Source organism: Coptis chinensis, chromosome 2, assembly GCF_015680905.1.
Source record: "Coptis chinensis isolate HL-2020 chromosome 2, ASM1568090v1, whole genome shotgun sequence".
Taxonomy (NCBI): domain Eukaryota; kingdom Viridiplantae; phylum Streptophyta; class Magnoliopsida; order Ranunculales; family Ranunculaceae; genus Coptis; species Coptis chinensis.
The window spans coordinates 85,777,538-85,791,161 of NC_141457.1; the positions used below are offsets into that span (position 1 = coordinate 85,777,538).

General features: G+C 36.9%; 1 protein-coding gene and 1 pseudogene across 1 annotated transcript; both read left to right on the forward strand.

The window, feature by feature from the left end:
* The first annotated feature begins 3,355 nt into the window (after positions 1-3,355).
* On the forward strand, positions 3,356-7,642 carry LOC147518518 (putative galacturonosyltransferase 6). The gene is made up of 9 exons (XM_086590331.1): positions 3,356-3,697; positions 3,794-3,828; positions 3,926-3,967; positions 4,052-4,187; positions 4,284-4,327; positions 4,998-5,224; positions 5,343-5,700; positions 6,022-6,543; positions 7,057-7,642. Exons 1-9 carry the CDS (start codon positions 3,583-3,585, stop codon positions 7,330-7,332), a joined length of 1,755 nt encoding a protein of 584 aa, XP_086446457.1. The 5' UTR covers positions 3,356-3,582; the 3' UTR covers positions 7,333-7,642.
* Positions 7,643-10,270: 2,628 nt separating this feature from the next.
* On the forward strand, positions 10,271-13,434 carry LOC147518519 (ATP-dependent Clp protease ATP-binding subunit ClpA homolog CD4A, chloroplastic-like; annotated as a pseudogene).
* Positions 13,435-13,624: the final 190 nt, after the last annotated feature.

Sequence of the window (13,624 nt, forward strand, 5' to 3'; positions counted from 1 at the left end):
CGACCTAGATTGCTTTACGAGGTAGTGCTCGATTACATCAGCGACCTCGATCCTGTACTCACCACTGGCGTTCAAGAGATCAAAAACCTTAAATAGTCGCCATGTGTTCCCCACAAACTAAACAGGCGCCTTGCCATAGCGGTTCAGGAACTCGCAAACCAGCTTGGAGAACGGTATCGTCATGTGCGCCCTCAGCTGTCCCTCACAGATGATCACCCCATTATGTGGGGGGGTATACCTCTCGCTAAAAACCATAGCGTTCCGATCAGGCTCATGGATCTCCAGATCACTTATGGTTATCCCATATTTCTTTCGCAGATATAGGAACGCCCTAACAGCATGTCTATCCACAGCCCTAGGCGGCGGACCGCTTGAAGAAGACGACCCCTCACCGCGACCTGAAGTGCTAGCTTCAGCAGCTACAGACGCAGATCGAGCCACATCTTCCTCACTGCCAGCCCTCTCAGCCGCCTCGCCTTCATCAACACTCTCACCCATCCCACACACAGACTCATCTCTATCATCACCTTCGTCATCCCAACCAAGAGACACTTCACGAACCTCATTAGATCGAGTGTCATCGGAGTCAGACATTTTCTCTTCTAAACCTAACAAATCTAGCTACTAGTATCTAACAGCGTATCCTAACAACTCTAACACAGAGGCGTAGCACCACACAAGAAGAAGAGGTTCAAAAATGGCAGAGAACTAACCTGAAGAATGATGCGGTAATGGAGTTAAATCTACCGCACGGCGACCAAATGAAGTCTCACCAGAAAGCAAGTAAAATTTTTGAGCAACCGCCCCTCCGGTTTCAAGGCATCATGATTACACCCTAGCCCTAGCGCCCTAACGATTTCCAACCAACCGCCCCGTTTTTCACATCCCGAAAGCGGGGCGCCACGTTTTTCTTCGCAGAATCGCCAGATCATCCACGTCGCACACGCGCGTTAAACACTCGCACCCACTAGCTCACATGGTTAACACGAGATGTTCCTCACAGATCGTGGGAGATTTCCACCTCTCACATAGTCCACGCGCGCTACCGATCTCTCTCAGCAGGTCGTTATCACAACCTATACTGAGAGGGAGCTGTGTAGGGGAGTGATATTCTCTATCCAGCACGCGCTTAACATGGTGGAAATAACACATCGACCTATGGAGACAGTCGCATCCATGAGCGAAGAAACGCGCTGACCGGATCGCAATGTCGCGAACCACGCTTAGGAAGTGACACGGATCCCCTATCCATAAGCAATCATGACTAAAGAGTACTTGTACATATCTTGACCGTCGACCATCGATCACGGCCGCCAAGCTACTTGTCTGACCGCCACTCCACATCATTCTGGCCGGACCTATGAGAACAGTTCTCACATGCCATCCCAATCTCCACCTCACGTTTAGGACACCCTTTACACGTGGAGAGCAAGGATACACGTTCAATCTCTATAAATACCTCTCCTATGAACTACGCCAGACCTGATTCTACTCTCCCCCTTATAACCCCCTTAGAACCCAGAGTAAGATACGTAGTCAGTTCGCTCTCAAATCGAACTCGGTCTCATCCAATTATCTATTTCCAGTCCCCTAAAGACTATTTGTAAGGGAAAACCATATCACACCTTTACAGTAAACTAATCATCAATACTATAATTAATTAATCAACAAACAACCTTTGATTACACTTATATACAATATGCATGCACCAAATTCACAAAACAAAAGAGTACAATGTGGTAACCTAATTGGTCGTTTAGATCAAGCCAAGTAACAAAGCGTCACTAGATCCCATCCTCATTAATTAATGGTCGGTCAAAAAAATCAGATACTAGGTTTTGCCAAAGAAGCAAGTAATAAAGAAGCTTTTTATTCTTGTTCGCCAGTACTAACTCCATTGTTTTCATTTATGTCAGATCTCCTCGTCATCATTCTATATCTCATGACTCATTACTCCATTACCATCCTCATAAATTTCCGTTACTCCATTATTACCTCCCAGAATATTCCATTACATATCATCTATCATCTATTCATGTCCATGGTATTGCCATCTTTTATGCCAATATATTTTTGGCTAAACATTGCAAGGTGTATTCACTGTATTGCACTATTGCCCAACTTTTATTGATATTATCCATATTTAGATCTTATTACTTGTTCTTTACTACCAAAAAAACAAAGATGGGTATCCTATTCAGTAACATTTGAAAGTGTTCATGGATATATTTAGTTACAGTTTCCCTTCGCAGGGAAGAACATTAAATTTCATTGTACAAAAGGCCACAAAATATAGTTAAACATGATGCTTTACCGGTATAATAACCATTAAATGCCAAAGTCACATCATAGTATCATCTAACTACTTTAAAGTAACTACTTTAAAGAGAAATGCTCTGTAAACAGTGAAATTTTCCGTTTATACCCCTGACTACGTTTGGTTATTACAATTATTATTAAAATGTAGATATGTAATAAAATATGTTATGGAAAGATAAGACTGGTATTTGATCGGTAAAATTTAGACATTTCTCTCTTGATTTAGCACATTATCTTCGGTTTTACAAATATTTATAATATTGCCACTGCCCAAAAAACTGGCACACATGGACTCTTCTTTTTGAAATTGAGACATTGTCCTCATTTTTTGCAAATATTTACGTAATTACCACTGCCCAAAACAACTGCCCACGTGTTAGAAAGCTAGTACATATAATTGCACAATGATAAATAAAAAATTAAAAACTATTATCCCCATCATCATCGTCTAATTATTTGCTCCTATTGCAGTTTGGTCCAAGCGCTTCAAGGGGCTTACATAACAGCCACGTGGTGAACAAAATCAAAGTGACAGCCCTACCAAAAATAACCACATTTATGAGCTCCAAATTTGTCCCTCGTCACACTTAGAAATGAAAAAGAATAGTGGAAAAACTGAAAACAATAAAACCTGATTGAAAGTTTCAGTCATTTTCACCATAACATACTGAAAAAATAATCAAAAGTTAATTATTTGTAATTATGTATATAAGTTGTGTTCAACATTCTTAGTTTGAACTTATTTCTAATTGTTATTGGATGTTAAACTCATTTTCGACAAAAATAAAACCAATTTCTTATATTACAATATTTTGAGTATGATATAACCGGAACAAGAAAGAGTGTATCAAACAATACTACGTTTTAATAGATCAAAGCCTAAGTAGTAGAGGATCAATGTTTTTTGGTTAAAAAATTTCTTGAGGTTATTTACATTTTTACACTCATTAGAGAAGAAGATATAGGCAGGAAAGGGGGGTAAAACTGGAAGTTGCAATCGTTGGTATCTTTGGCAAGCTGTCATACTTTACTTGTTAACCACGTGGCGTGGCCCCTTGGAGCGCTTGGACCCAACTTCGCTGGGAGCAAAAACTCACTCCCCATCACCATCCTCTTTTCTTCTTCTTCTTCATCAACCCAGGAAGAAATAAAAAAAAAAAAAAAAATAGTCTTTATCTCTTTTTTCACACAACACATTACACACAGAAAACAAGCACATCCTTCTTCTTCATGAAACAAGAAGAAAGTTATTATTGTTGATTGATGAGGCAGGGTTTAAAGTGTCAGAGGATATTAATCCTCTCTTTACTTTTTATCTCTGTTTTCACCCCCATCCTTTTTCTTTCCAAACGTCTCTCCACTTTCACTTCTTCTCTAGGTAACCCTTTTTCCCCCCTTGATTCAATCTCTTTATATTCTATTAATATTATGTTTTCTTGATTCATTTATTTTTATGTATTTGTTTCATGAACAGCTCATAAAGAATTTCTTGAAGACTTATCTACCCCTGTAAGTAATCTTATTCAAGTAATTATTTTTATTGAATTTTTTGGTAATTTGTTTAGTTATTAAAGATTGTTTTTTGTTGTTGTTTGATTTGATGTAGAAATACAGAACAGATACTTTGAAACTAAACTCGATCCAACAGGTTTGCTTTTTGCATTTTTTTTTATTCATTTTGGTGATACGGGGTTTTGTTATTTTATTTTATTTATTTATTTTTAATGTGTAGGAAACAGGAGAAGGTTTGAAAGAACCACAACTATTTGTGTATAAAGATGAGAAGAGTAATAATAATAATAATAATAATATTCAGTCTATAGTTAGGCATGATGTGAGAGGCAATACGGATACAATACATACTAATGGTTGGTGCTTTTGGTACTTTATTTACTTGATTAGTTGTTGTTAGTGATGAGCATTAGTTTAACTAATCACTTGGGGTTGAACTTTTTATTCTTTAGGAAACAGTCGAGGTGGATCACATTTACACCCAATCAAAGAAAAGGTATGTTTGTTCTTTGCATTTGTCATTTTGTTAATTGGAGTACTAGGCTGAACGAAGCAAATCATGAAAGCTCTTATGATGAATTTGATATATATACAATGTACTATTGTAACAATGATAATTTTAAGAATGTGGTACTGGTTTGGCAAATCGTTGAAAGGGAACGAGAGATGTGTTACTAAGCAACTATTATATATCTCAACAATCAATATTGATTTGAAAACCAAACTTTGTAGTGCGTTTGAAGTTTGTATTGGGAGATGTGTTTGAAATGGTGAAATCCATGGTGAGTGAGGAGATAATTTTAAGTAAAATTTAAGATTTAAATATCATGATGATGAAGTGAGGTATGAAGTAACAACAAGAGAACGATGAATAAGCATATACAGGATAAGTAAGACGTTTGAACACGTTTACATGTAACAAGTGGATTCTATTAATTGAAAAGAAGTTACATTCAAGTTTCGCATTCATCGGTTGAAATGGTGGCCCAAGCATATATCCTGAATGTATTTGGCTTGGGCCTAAATAATTAAAGTTACGAAGTCTGAAAAGAAATTAAGTGCTGGGATTTTTTAAATTGATATTTGATTGCTACAATTTTGAGCGGAGGAGATGGCGTTGTTTAGTTTAGCTGTCTGCTTACCAACTACTTTGATTTTGGATGCAGGTACATAATCAAACAGTAGCAAAAGTAAGTAATGGGCGCTCTCAGCCCCGGACAGTAAGTGATGAGAAAGTAAGAGAGATGAAAGATCAGGTGATCAGGGCCAAGGCTTACTTGAATTTTGCGCCTCCAGGCAGCAATTCTCACTTAGTAAAAGAGTTAAGATTGCGGATAAAAGAGATTGAACGAGCAGTTGGTGAAGCATCCAAGGATTTAGATTTGTCAAGAAGGTATGCTAATGCTTAGTCTAATTGAAAAGATGTTTTCAATTGTAAGTAAGTAACCTGAAAATGAGTAGGACAAAAGATAAAATTTTGAAACATCTATCTAAAACCAGAAGATTGTCAGTGCTTTGCAGAAAATGAAATCCATGGAGGCTGTCCTTTCCAAAGCAGGTCGTATTTACCCTGACTGCTTTTCCATGGCGACTAAACTTCGTGCAATGACCCATAATGCTGAAGAACAGGTCCAGGCACAGAAAAACCAGGCGAGCTATCTTGTTCAGCTTGCTTCAAGGACTACTCCAAAAGGACTGCACTGCCTATCCATGCGGCTGACTGCAGATTATTTTGCTCTGCAGCCTGAAGATAGGGTGCTTCCAAACCAACACAGATTGCACAAACCAGATTTCCGTCACTATGCTGTCTTCTCAGACAATAACCTTGCATGCGCTGTGGTTGTGAACTCTACTATCGCTGCTTCTCGGGTAAAACTTTATCTTTATTATGAACTTTGTTTCAAACTCATTATGTACTTTGTTACTTAGTTTTCATTTTGCACTTTGGTCTCATGGTTTTTATTACTTGATAGTAGTTGTGTGTCCATTGAAGAAGAAGAGTAATACTAAAAAATGATTATAAAAGATAAAAATGTTGGACCTTGACACTTTTGCTAGATCTCTGAACTTGCTTTGAAATAACTAGTTTGCAATTCCCATGTATGTAAGTAGAACCATATGTTGTTGGGACTGAGACACATCTGTTTTTAGCAGAGAGAGAGAGTCTAATCGTGGTTGATTACTTTGCAGGAGCCAGAAAAAATCATTTTTCATGTGGTGACTGATGCTCTGAACCTCCCAGCTATATCTATGTGGTTCCTGTTGAATCCTCCTGTACGAGCCACTATTGAGATTAAGAGCATGGATGATTTCGATTGGCTTTATTCCAAGTATGGTTCGGCAAGGAAGGTGCAAGTGTCTCGGGATCCCCGATATAATTCACCCCTGAATCATCTCCGTTTCTATCTTCCAGAAATATTCCCTGCACTGAATAAGATTGTTCTTCTTGACCATGATGTGGTGGTGCAAAAGGATCTCAAGGGTTTGTGGAGTGTAAACATGAAAGGAAAAGTAAATGGAGCAGTGCAGACTTGTCGAGAAAGTGACTCATCATTCCAAAGGATGAATAGGCTTATTAACTTTTCAGATCCATTTATTGCAAATTGGTTTGATGTTAAGTCGTGCACATGGGCATTTGGAATGAACCTGTTTGATCTAAGGGAGTGGAGGCTACAGAATTTGACAGCACTCTACCATCAATACTTGGAATTGGTAAAGGAACTCAAAATCGTCTGTTTTTGTATACTAAATATCTACTGTATGCATTATTGTCCCTTATTCATCAAATGCTTGTATACAGTGTAGGTCATTTCTTTGCGTCCTTATGTCGAACCGTTTTTTTTACTCTTATGCATTCTTCTGGTATTTATTAAAATTAACATTTATACCATGTCTTGTGTTATCTTAGTCGAGTTTGTAATCCTCTTAGTATTTACTTTTTTCAGGATATCCCTATACTGGTTGTACTTGCTGAATGAAATACTGTTCCTTTTAAGATTTCAATTGCATGTTTCAATTTCTATTTTATATCTGCTGTAGTGCTGTTGGATATGTATTTATTTTAACTTGGGATCTGGATCTAGTCTATGCGTTTGGGGTCTTATCGTGAGCATCAGAGCATGTTGATGTCGTCTTCTTGTATCATGTTACCGTGTATCACTCTGTCACCGCATACGCTTGCGTATAGGCATTGTGTGCCTAATTTGTGACTGATTGGTTTTGCAGGGAAATAAGAAGCAGTTGTGGAAAGGCGGAAGCTTGCCCTTGGGTCTAGTTACATTCTACAATCAGACTGTAACTCTAGACCGGAGATGGCACATCCTTGGTCTTGGCTATGAATCCGGAGTGGGGCGTGGGGAGATTGAACGAGCAGCGGTAATCCACTATGATGGAATTATGAAACCATGGCTAGATATTGGAATTGGGAAGTACAAGGGATACTGGAACAGACACGTCAAGTATGACCACCCTTACTTACAACAGTGCAACATCCACGAGTAGGCAATTGTTATATGGTTGGTATTACAAATCGATTCTTCTTTGGTGACATCCAAGAATTAATATTAGGAACTGTGGAATTTGATTCTTTTGGCCATTTATAATCTCATGTAAATCTAAATTTTTTTTACTCTTTTTCTTTTTCCGGCCATAATTTTAGCTCTGAGTTGGTTTACAATAATAATGGGAGATGGAATAAGAGAGTCTCAGAGGGTTGTAGTGCTAATGTACAAAAGCCATTTTGAAATACTTACTGTAGTTTGAAACACTTTCTTTGAATGAAACATATTGACTGATATTCTTCTAAAATAAACCTTCCTCTCAAAGCTGTAACGGTTTCTGTTTTGTTCCGTAACTAGTTATTTGCTTTCCTGAACTCTTGAAGTTCAAACCAAAGCTTGAAAGAAAGAAAAGTATCCAGATTATTATGACTTCCACCGTCTGTAACATTTTTTTTTTTATTGGTAAGTCTGTTTTTAAATGAGATCAGTAACTTTTTGATGCTGGCAGGGTTCGAACTCCAGACTGCTGGTATCATCGCTCAAAGATTTTACCGCGTCTTTGGAGTCAGGATATTGTATTGGAATATAGCAATATATTTACTTGAAAGTTGAAACAGGTGTTTACGATATAAATCAACTGGTACTAGTTAAGCCTTGATATCCAATTTCTTGGCCGAACTCTCTGATTTATATTGTTTTAAAACAATCCAATGTATTGATCGACACGGCTATTTTGTTAGGACAGGCTAAACTTAATAAAATCAAATGATGAAATATAATCTCTACTACAAGTATAGCCTATAATGATCGTGGCCTCTTAAATTCATCCAATTTTTTTCTGACGCATAATATCCTTAATGAATAATAAAATCAGATACCTAGCTATTTATTAATGAGGACTACTTTGTCTTTTTATGCCTTTATAAATTTTCAATACCGATATTGTCTTTAAATAAAAATATTGCTTAACTCTTTTAAATAGGAGTAATCAGTCTTTTCATGTGGCAGTATATTAGAAAACCAAATCCACGCCATTCTCAGATACTATAAATGTCATTTAATTGTTAATAATTGAGTTATTTAATAAGAGGGTAAGAAAAGAGAAAGTGTAATTAGAGAATACAAACCGATTCTTTTCTCTTCTATTTCTCATAATTTTTTTTTATCACAATGAAACTACTACTCTCATATTGGTCCATGCATAAACGACCAATTGAAAAATCTAATAACCCCAACTTGGAGATAACTGAGGTGGAGATATACAGGTAACCTCCGATTTCTTAGTTATTTGTTTCTGAATCAATCTATTTCATTTTCAATGACTGTTGGTTCCATTGATTTTTTTTTTGAAGTTGTGCTTAAGAAAATTTGATTATATCGCACTTGACCCCGTTCAATGATTGTTGGTTCTATTTATATCGCACTGGATTTCTATCTTCATATCTGCTTAAGAAAACCGTTTTCTATTTTTTTGGAATGACTGAGTAGTGTTTGTTTAATTCGAGCTATGGATGGATTTAGTTGTGGACTTTCTTGTGATTCTCAAATTGCTGATTAGAGTTTCGATTCACATCTTCAAATATTTTTCGACATGTATGTTTGTTTTAATTATTGAAATATATATATATATATATATATATATATATATATATATATATATATATATATATATATATATATTTTAAATTTTTAGGTGAGTCAACTCAAATTTTTTATAAAAAGGTCAACTCAATATTTTTGTTTTGTTGGAGTTAATTATAATAAAATAAAAAACACATGGAAATTTTAAAAGAAACTATGATGTAGTTCTTTTGGGAAATTTTTTGTTTATGAGAATGCTAACTGACTAGCTTTTTTTTCTTGGTCATAATTATATATTTCATGTAGGCATATGAATGTATTCCATGTGTTCATGGTATACATTCAAGTTTTGAGTCGAGGATATATTAGTGGTTCATGGTATATTCACAACAATCCAAGTTTTTTTTCTTGGTCATAATTATATATTTCATGTAGGCATATGAGTGTATGAAGAAATGCTTAGGGTCTTTTGTAGCAACTGGTGGTGTTACACTATAACATTTATGTAGTGGAGACAAGTAGTTTTGCTGATTTTTCCATTATTGTGATCGACTCTATGTTACCATACTTTTTATTAGCATTGTTAGGTGCTATGGTCGTCATATACTATGTGAGTAATGTCTCGCTTATGCACCCTGTCAATACTATCATGCTTATGCACGACTAGATGGAGACAATCCTGAATATATATATTTTGGACTTACGTTCTTGGAGCTAAATAGGCGTACATTGCATATGAGTTCATTGTCCCATCTCCTTTCTTTCAAGCTATTGTTAGTTTCTGCTGAATTTAATTCATCATTCTATGATACTTAATTTCATTGTGACTTAATTACAAGGGTTGTTTATAATGATTTAGCAACTTTCTGAGTTTTGATCTTATGCAACTAATGGTTAATGCAAGGAACTCTACAAAATTCACATTTGCCATTAAGGGCAAGCGGGCTACGATGCATATGGTGATTGCATACACTTTTGCCACTCAGTGCAAGCGAGCGTAATCATGCTTTGAACCTATTTTTCCGAATTAGATTGGGGATAAGTAGTCTCCTTTGCTGCATACATGTGATATACTCTACTTTTTTGTTTTGTTTTATTTTTTTTCCTTTCGTTTTGTTTTGTATTGTACATACAGTTGTCTAATCTGGATCTTAATGCAGGTCTTTAAGGAATGTCAGGCACCCGATGACTCTAGAAACTCCTTTAAACTCTCTCTGATTAGCTACAAATGTTTTGGAGCTTATGTGAGAAACAAAAAAGAAACAAAATCCGGTAATTTTTTTTGGATTTTAATCATCTTCTTGACCCTTTATATATTTTTGCCTACTCTATCTACATGACAGTGTGGTATTCATATATGAGCCCTTAGTGCAAAAACTACAAACTGATTTTGCTATATATTTCTATAATAACATGCAGTTGGTTTTGCAAAAGCTTCAGGATTGTGTCGCGTTGTTACTGTGCATTTTTTGTTCTATAATTGTTGTATTAGGTTTACATTTTGAGGATAGTACCATGGATTAAATGAAGGGCATACAATAGTACTATGTGAATAATTGGTCTTTCTAAACCAATTATATTTTTATTCATGGTGATCCAATTGGCCCAGATCACAAGTTTAATTGACAAAGGTAAAGAGAAAACCAAGACAAAGAGTGAGGCAAGTGATTCAGGTCCTGTCGTGACAGAAGTTGACATACAACATATTGTGTCTTCAGGGACTGGAATCCCAGTTGACAAAGTATCAAGTGATGAGTCTAATAAACTCCTCAAGATGGAAGACACACTCCACCAAAGAATCATTGGTCAGGATGAAGCTGTCAAAGCTATTAGCCGTGCCATCTGCCGAGCCCGTGTTGTATATGATATCAATGGTAATGCCTGTAACCTTTTATTGATAATATGCTCATTTCCATGGCTTTCAAGGAGGCATTTACTACATTTCAATAAGAATTCATTTCTTTCCCATTTTCAATTAATAACTTTTGGAATTTTTAGAGAGGCGAGGAAGTAGAACCAATCTTGGATCTTACCAAAACTTGAACAGTTAGATCCTAAATCCCAATAGCCTTTTCACCTTTGTGATTGGACAACATTTGATATCTTGAATCTCTAATTGTCAACCAAAGAAATCTTAAGTATATGTACTAATAACTGATTCGATCACGATCTCGGTACATATATTGTTCATCGGCCAGTGTATATCTCAAATCTGATTTGTTGCCTCATGTTGAGGTGAGTTATGATCATGCACTGCTAAGTTCTGTTTAGCTATAATTTGGTATATGTACGAAACTTTACTCCGAAACAAGAATCATAAGATGGTGTTCTTGAGTATGAAGCAAAAGATGAGAACCGTTTTTCGGCCAATTAATTTAAGCCCATTAATGTTTCCCTCAAAATCTTAAATATGAGCCTGCGAGGTCTTCAAAGAATGTTGGGAGTCTATTTGGCTATTGAAAAAGGTTGAAGCCCCATATTTTCAGCTTTCAATAGATACACTGAAGAGCCTTTACGTTAGGGAAATATCCCTTAACGATCACAGTTGTCCTACTCAGATGCAATCGTGGCGTAAGACATGCTTTCGGGGACATTATTTTCTTGTTCCAGAAACTCATAGTTGACAAAACCCTTGGCTTTTATCTCTGTTGAAAGTAGTGGAACTGAGCAATTAGTTATGTTCTTCCTTAGATCTTCTTCTAACTTGTGTGGACTGTATGATAGGTTGATGCAGTAGATCCAAAGAGTAGGCACAAAGGAAAGCTTGAGACAGAAAACTTACTATAGTCAAGAGATGTGAACTAGACTTCAATAAGACCAGTCTACATTTATGGCCCTTTGAACTACAACCCAGTTGAGGAATGGTTCGTGACAGAAGTTGACATACCGCATATTGTGTCTTCATGGACTGGAATCCCAGTTGACAAAGTATCAAGTGATGAGTCTGATAAACTCCTCAAGATGGAAGACACGCTCCACCAAAGAATCATTGGTCAGGATGAAGCTGTCAAAGCTATTAGCCGTGCCATCCGCCGAGCCTGTGTTGGGCTGAAGAATCCAAATCGGCCTATCACGAGTTTCATATTTTCAGGTCCAATTGGTGTTGGAAAGTCGGAGCTGGCGAAAACGTTGGCTACCTATTACTTTGGTTCTGAGGAAGCCATGATCCGGCTTGATATGAGTGAGTTTATGGAGAGGCATCTTGCTCTCCTGATGATTAGTTCACCACCGGTTATGTCGGCTACACCGAGGGTGGTCGACTTTTTGAAGCCGTTCGCCGCCCGACCCTATCTTGTGGTCCTCTTTGACGAGATAGAAGGCTCACCACGATGTCTTTAATATGATGCTTGATTCGGAAGATGGGAGGTTGACAAAAATAGCAAGGGACGGACTATTGATTTAAAAATACGCCTCGATAATGACCTCCAATGTTGGTAGTAGTGTAATTGAAAAAGGAGGCCATCGTATTGGATTCGATCTCGACTATGATGAGAAGGGAAGCAACTACAACCGGATAAAGAGCACAGTTCTTGAGGAATTGAAGCGATTACTTTAGACCCGAGTTCCCGAACAGGTTAGGCGAGATGATTGTCTTCCGGTTAGCTTAAGTTGGAAGTCAAGGATATTGCGAGATATAATGTTGAAGGAGGTATTTGAGAGGCTAAAGGCCAAGGAAATAGAGCTTCAAAGTTCTGAGAGATTTAGAGACGGTTGTTGATGAAGGATCTGACCGAAGCTATGGAGTAGACCTCTAAGGAGAGCAATAATGAGGCTTTTAGAGGACAACATGGCTGAGAAGATGCTCTCGGAGATATCAAGGAGGGGATTATGTTATCATGGACGTCGATCTTCGATGGAAATGTTACTGTGCTTAACGGAGTAGTGGGACTCTTGAATCGTTGCCCCCGGTACACAGTAAAAGGTGCTCTTCCAAGATCCGATGTTCACAAGCATATTATTTGTATTTATAATTACATCTAGATAGATTTAGTTATATGTTATATACATACAGTATTGTCACGCTATACTGAATGCATTTCAAGGCATAGGCAGGAGAATTTATCCCGTAGAGCAAATGTTCCTGAAATAACATTGTAATATAGACATAAATTATTGTGTGATGGATTAGGTGAATAGTCTCTCTTCCGTCCCTGCTTTGTTCTGGGGTGTTCTGACATCTTAATAGTATGTCATATTTTCTTTTTCTAGCCAAACTGAGTTTATTGTGCATGTGCTCAAACTGTTTGTCAGTTACTCTTTGAAGGATTGGTGCATTTTCTGCACCTTGAGGTACTTGGAAGTATGCATATTCAGAATTTCAGATGGCAAACAAATTTTAGACCACGCTACCCTACTAATATTTTACAAGAAGCTAGAATCTGGTGAGGCACAGAATTCCTTCAGTCAACATGCCCGTCACATTGCAAAACTTGTATCACTGTGGAGTGTTGCAAATGTTTTGTTCTCTCTGATTTCTTGGCATAATAATCAAGTTATCTCTGGGTCTCATTCCCGTATCTAAAGTTGCTCTATAAGATTTGGGTGTCAAGGATGTACTTTGCATATTGCCATTTCAGCGTGTATATTTAGAAGATGGGGAAAAAAATCTTTGTAATACTGTCAAATTGTGAACATTAGGAAAATATTAATGATTAGTATTCACGTCTTTTGTATTTTAATTATTATGGTCAAGACCTTTTAATGTGTCTTTG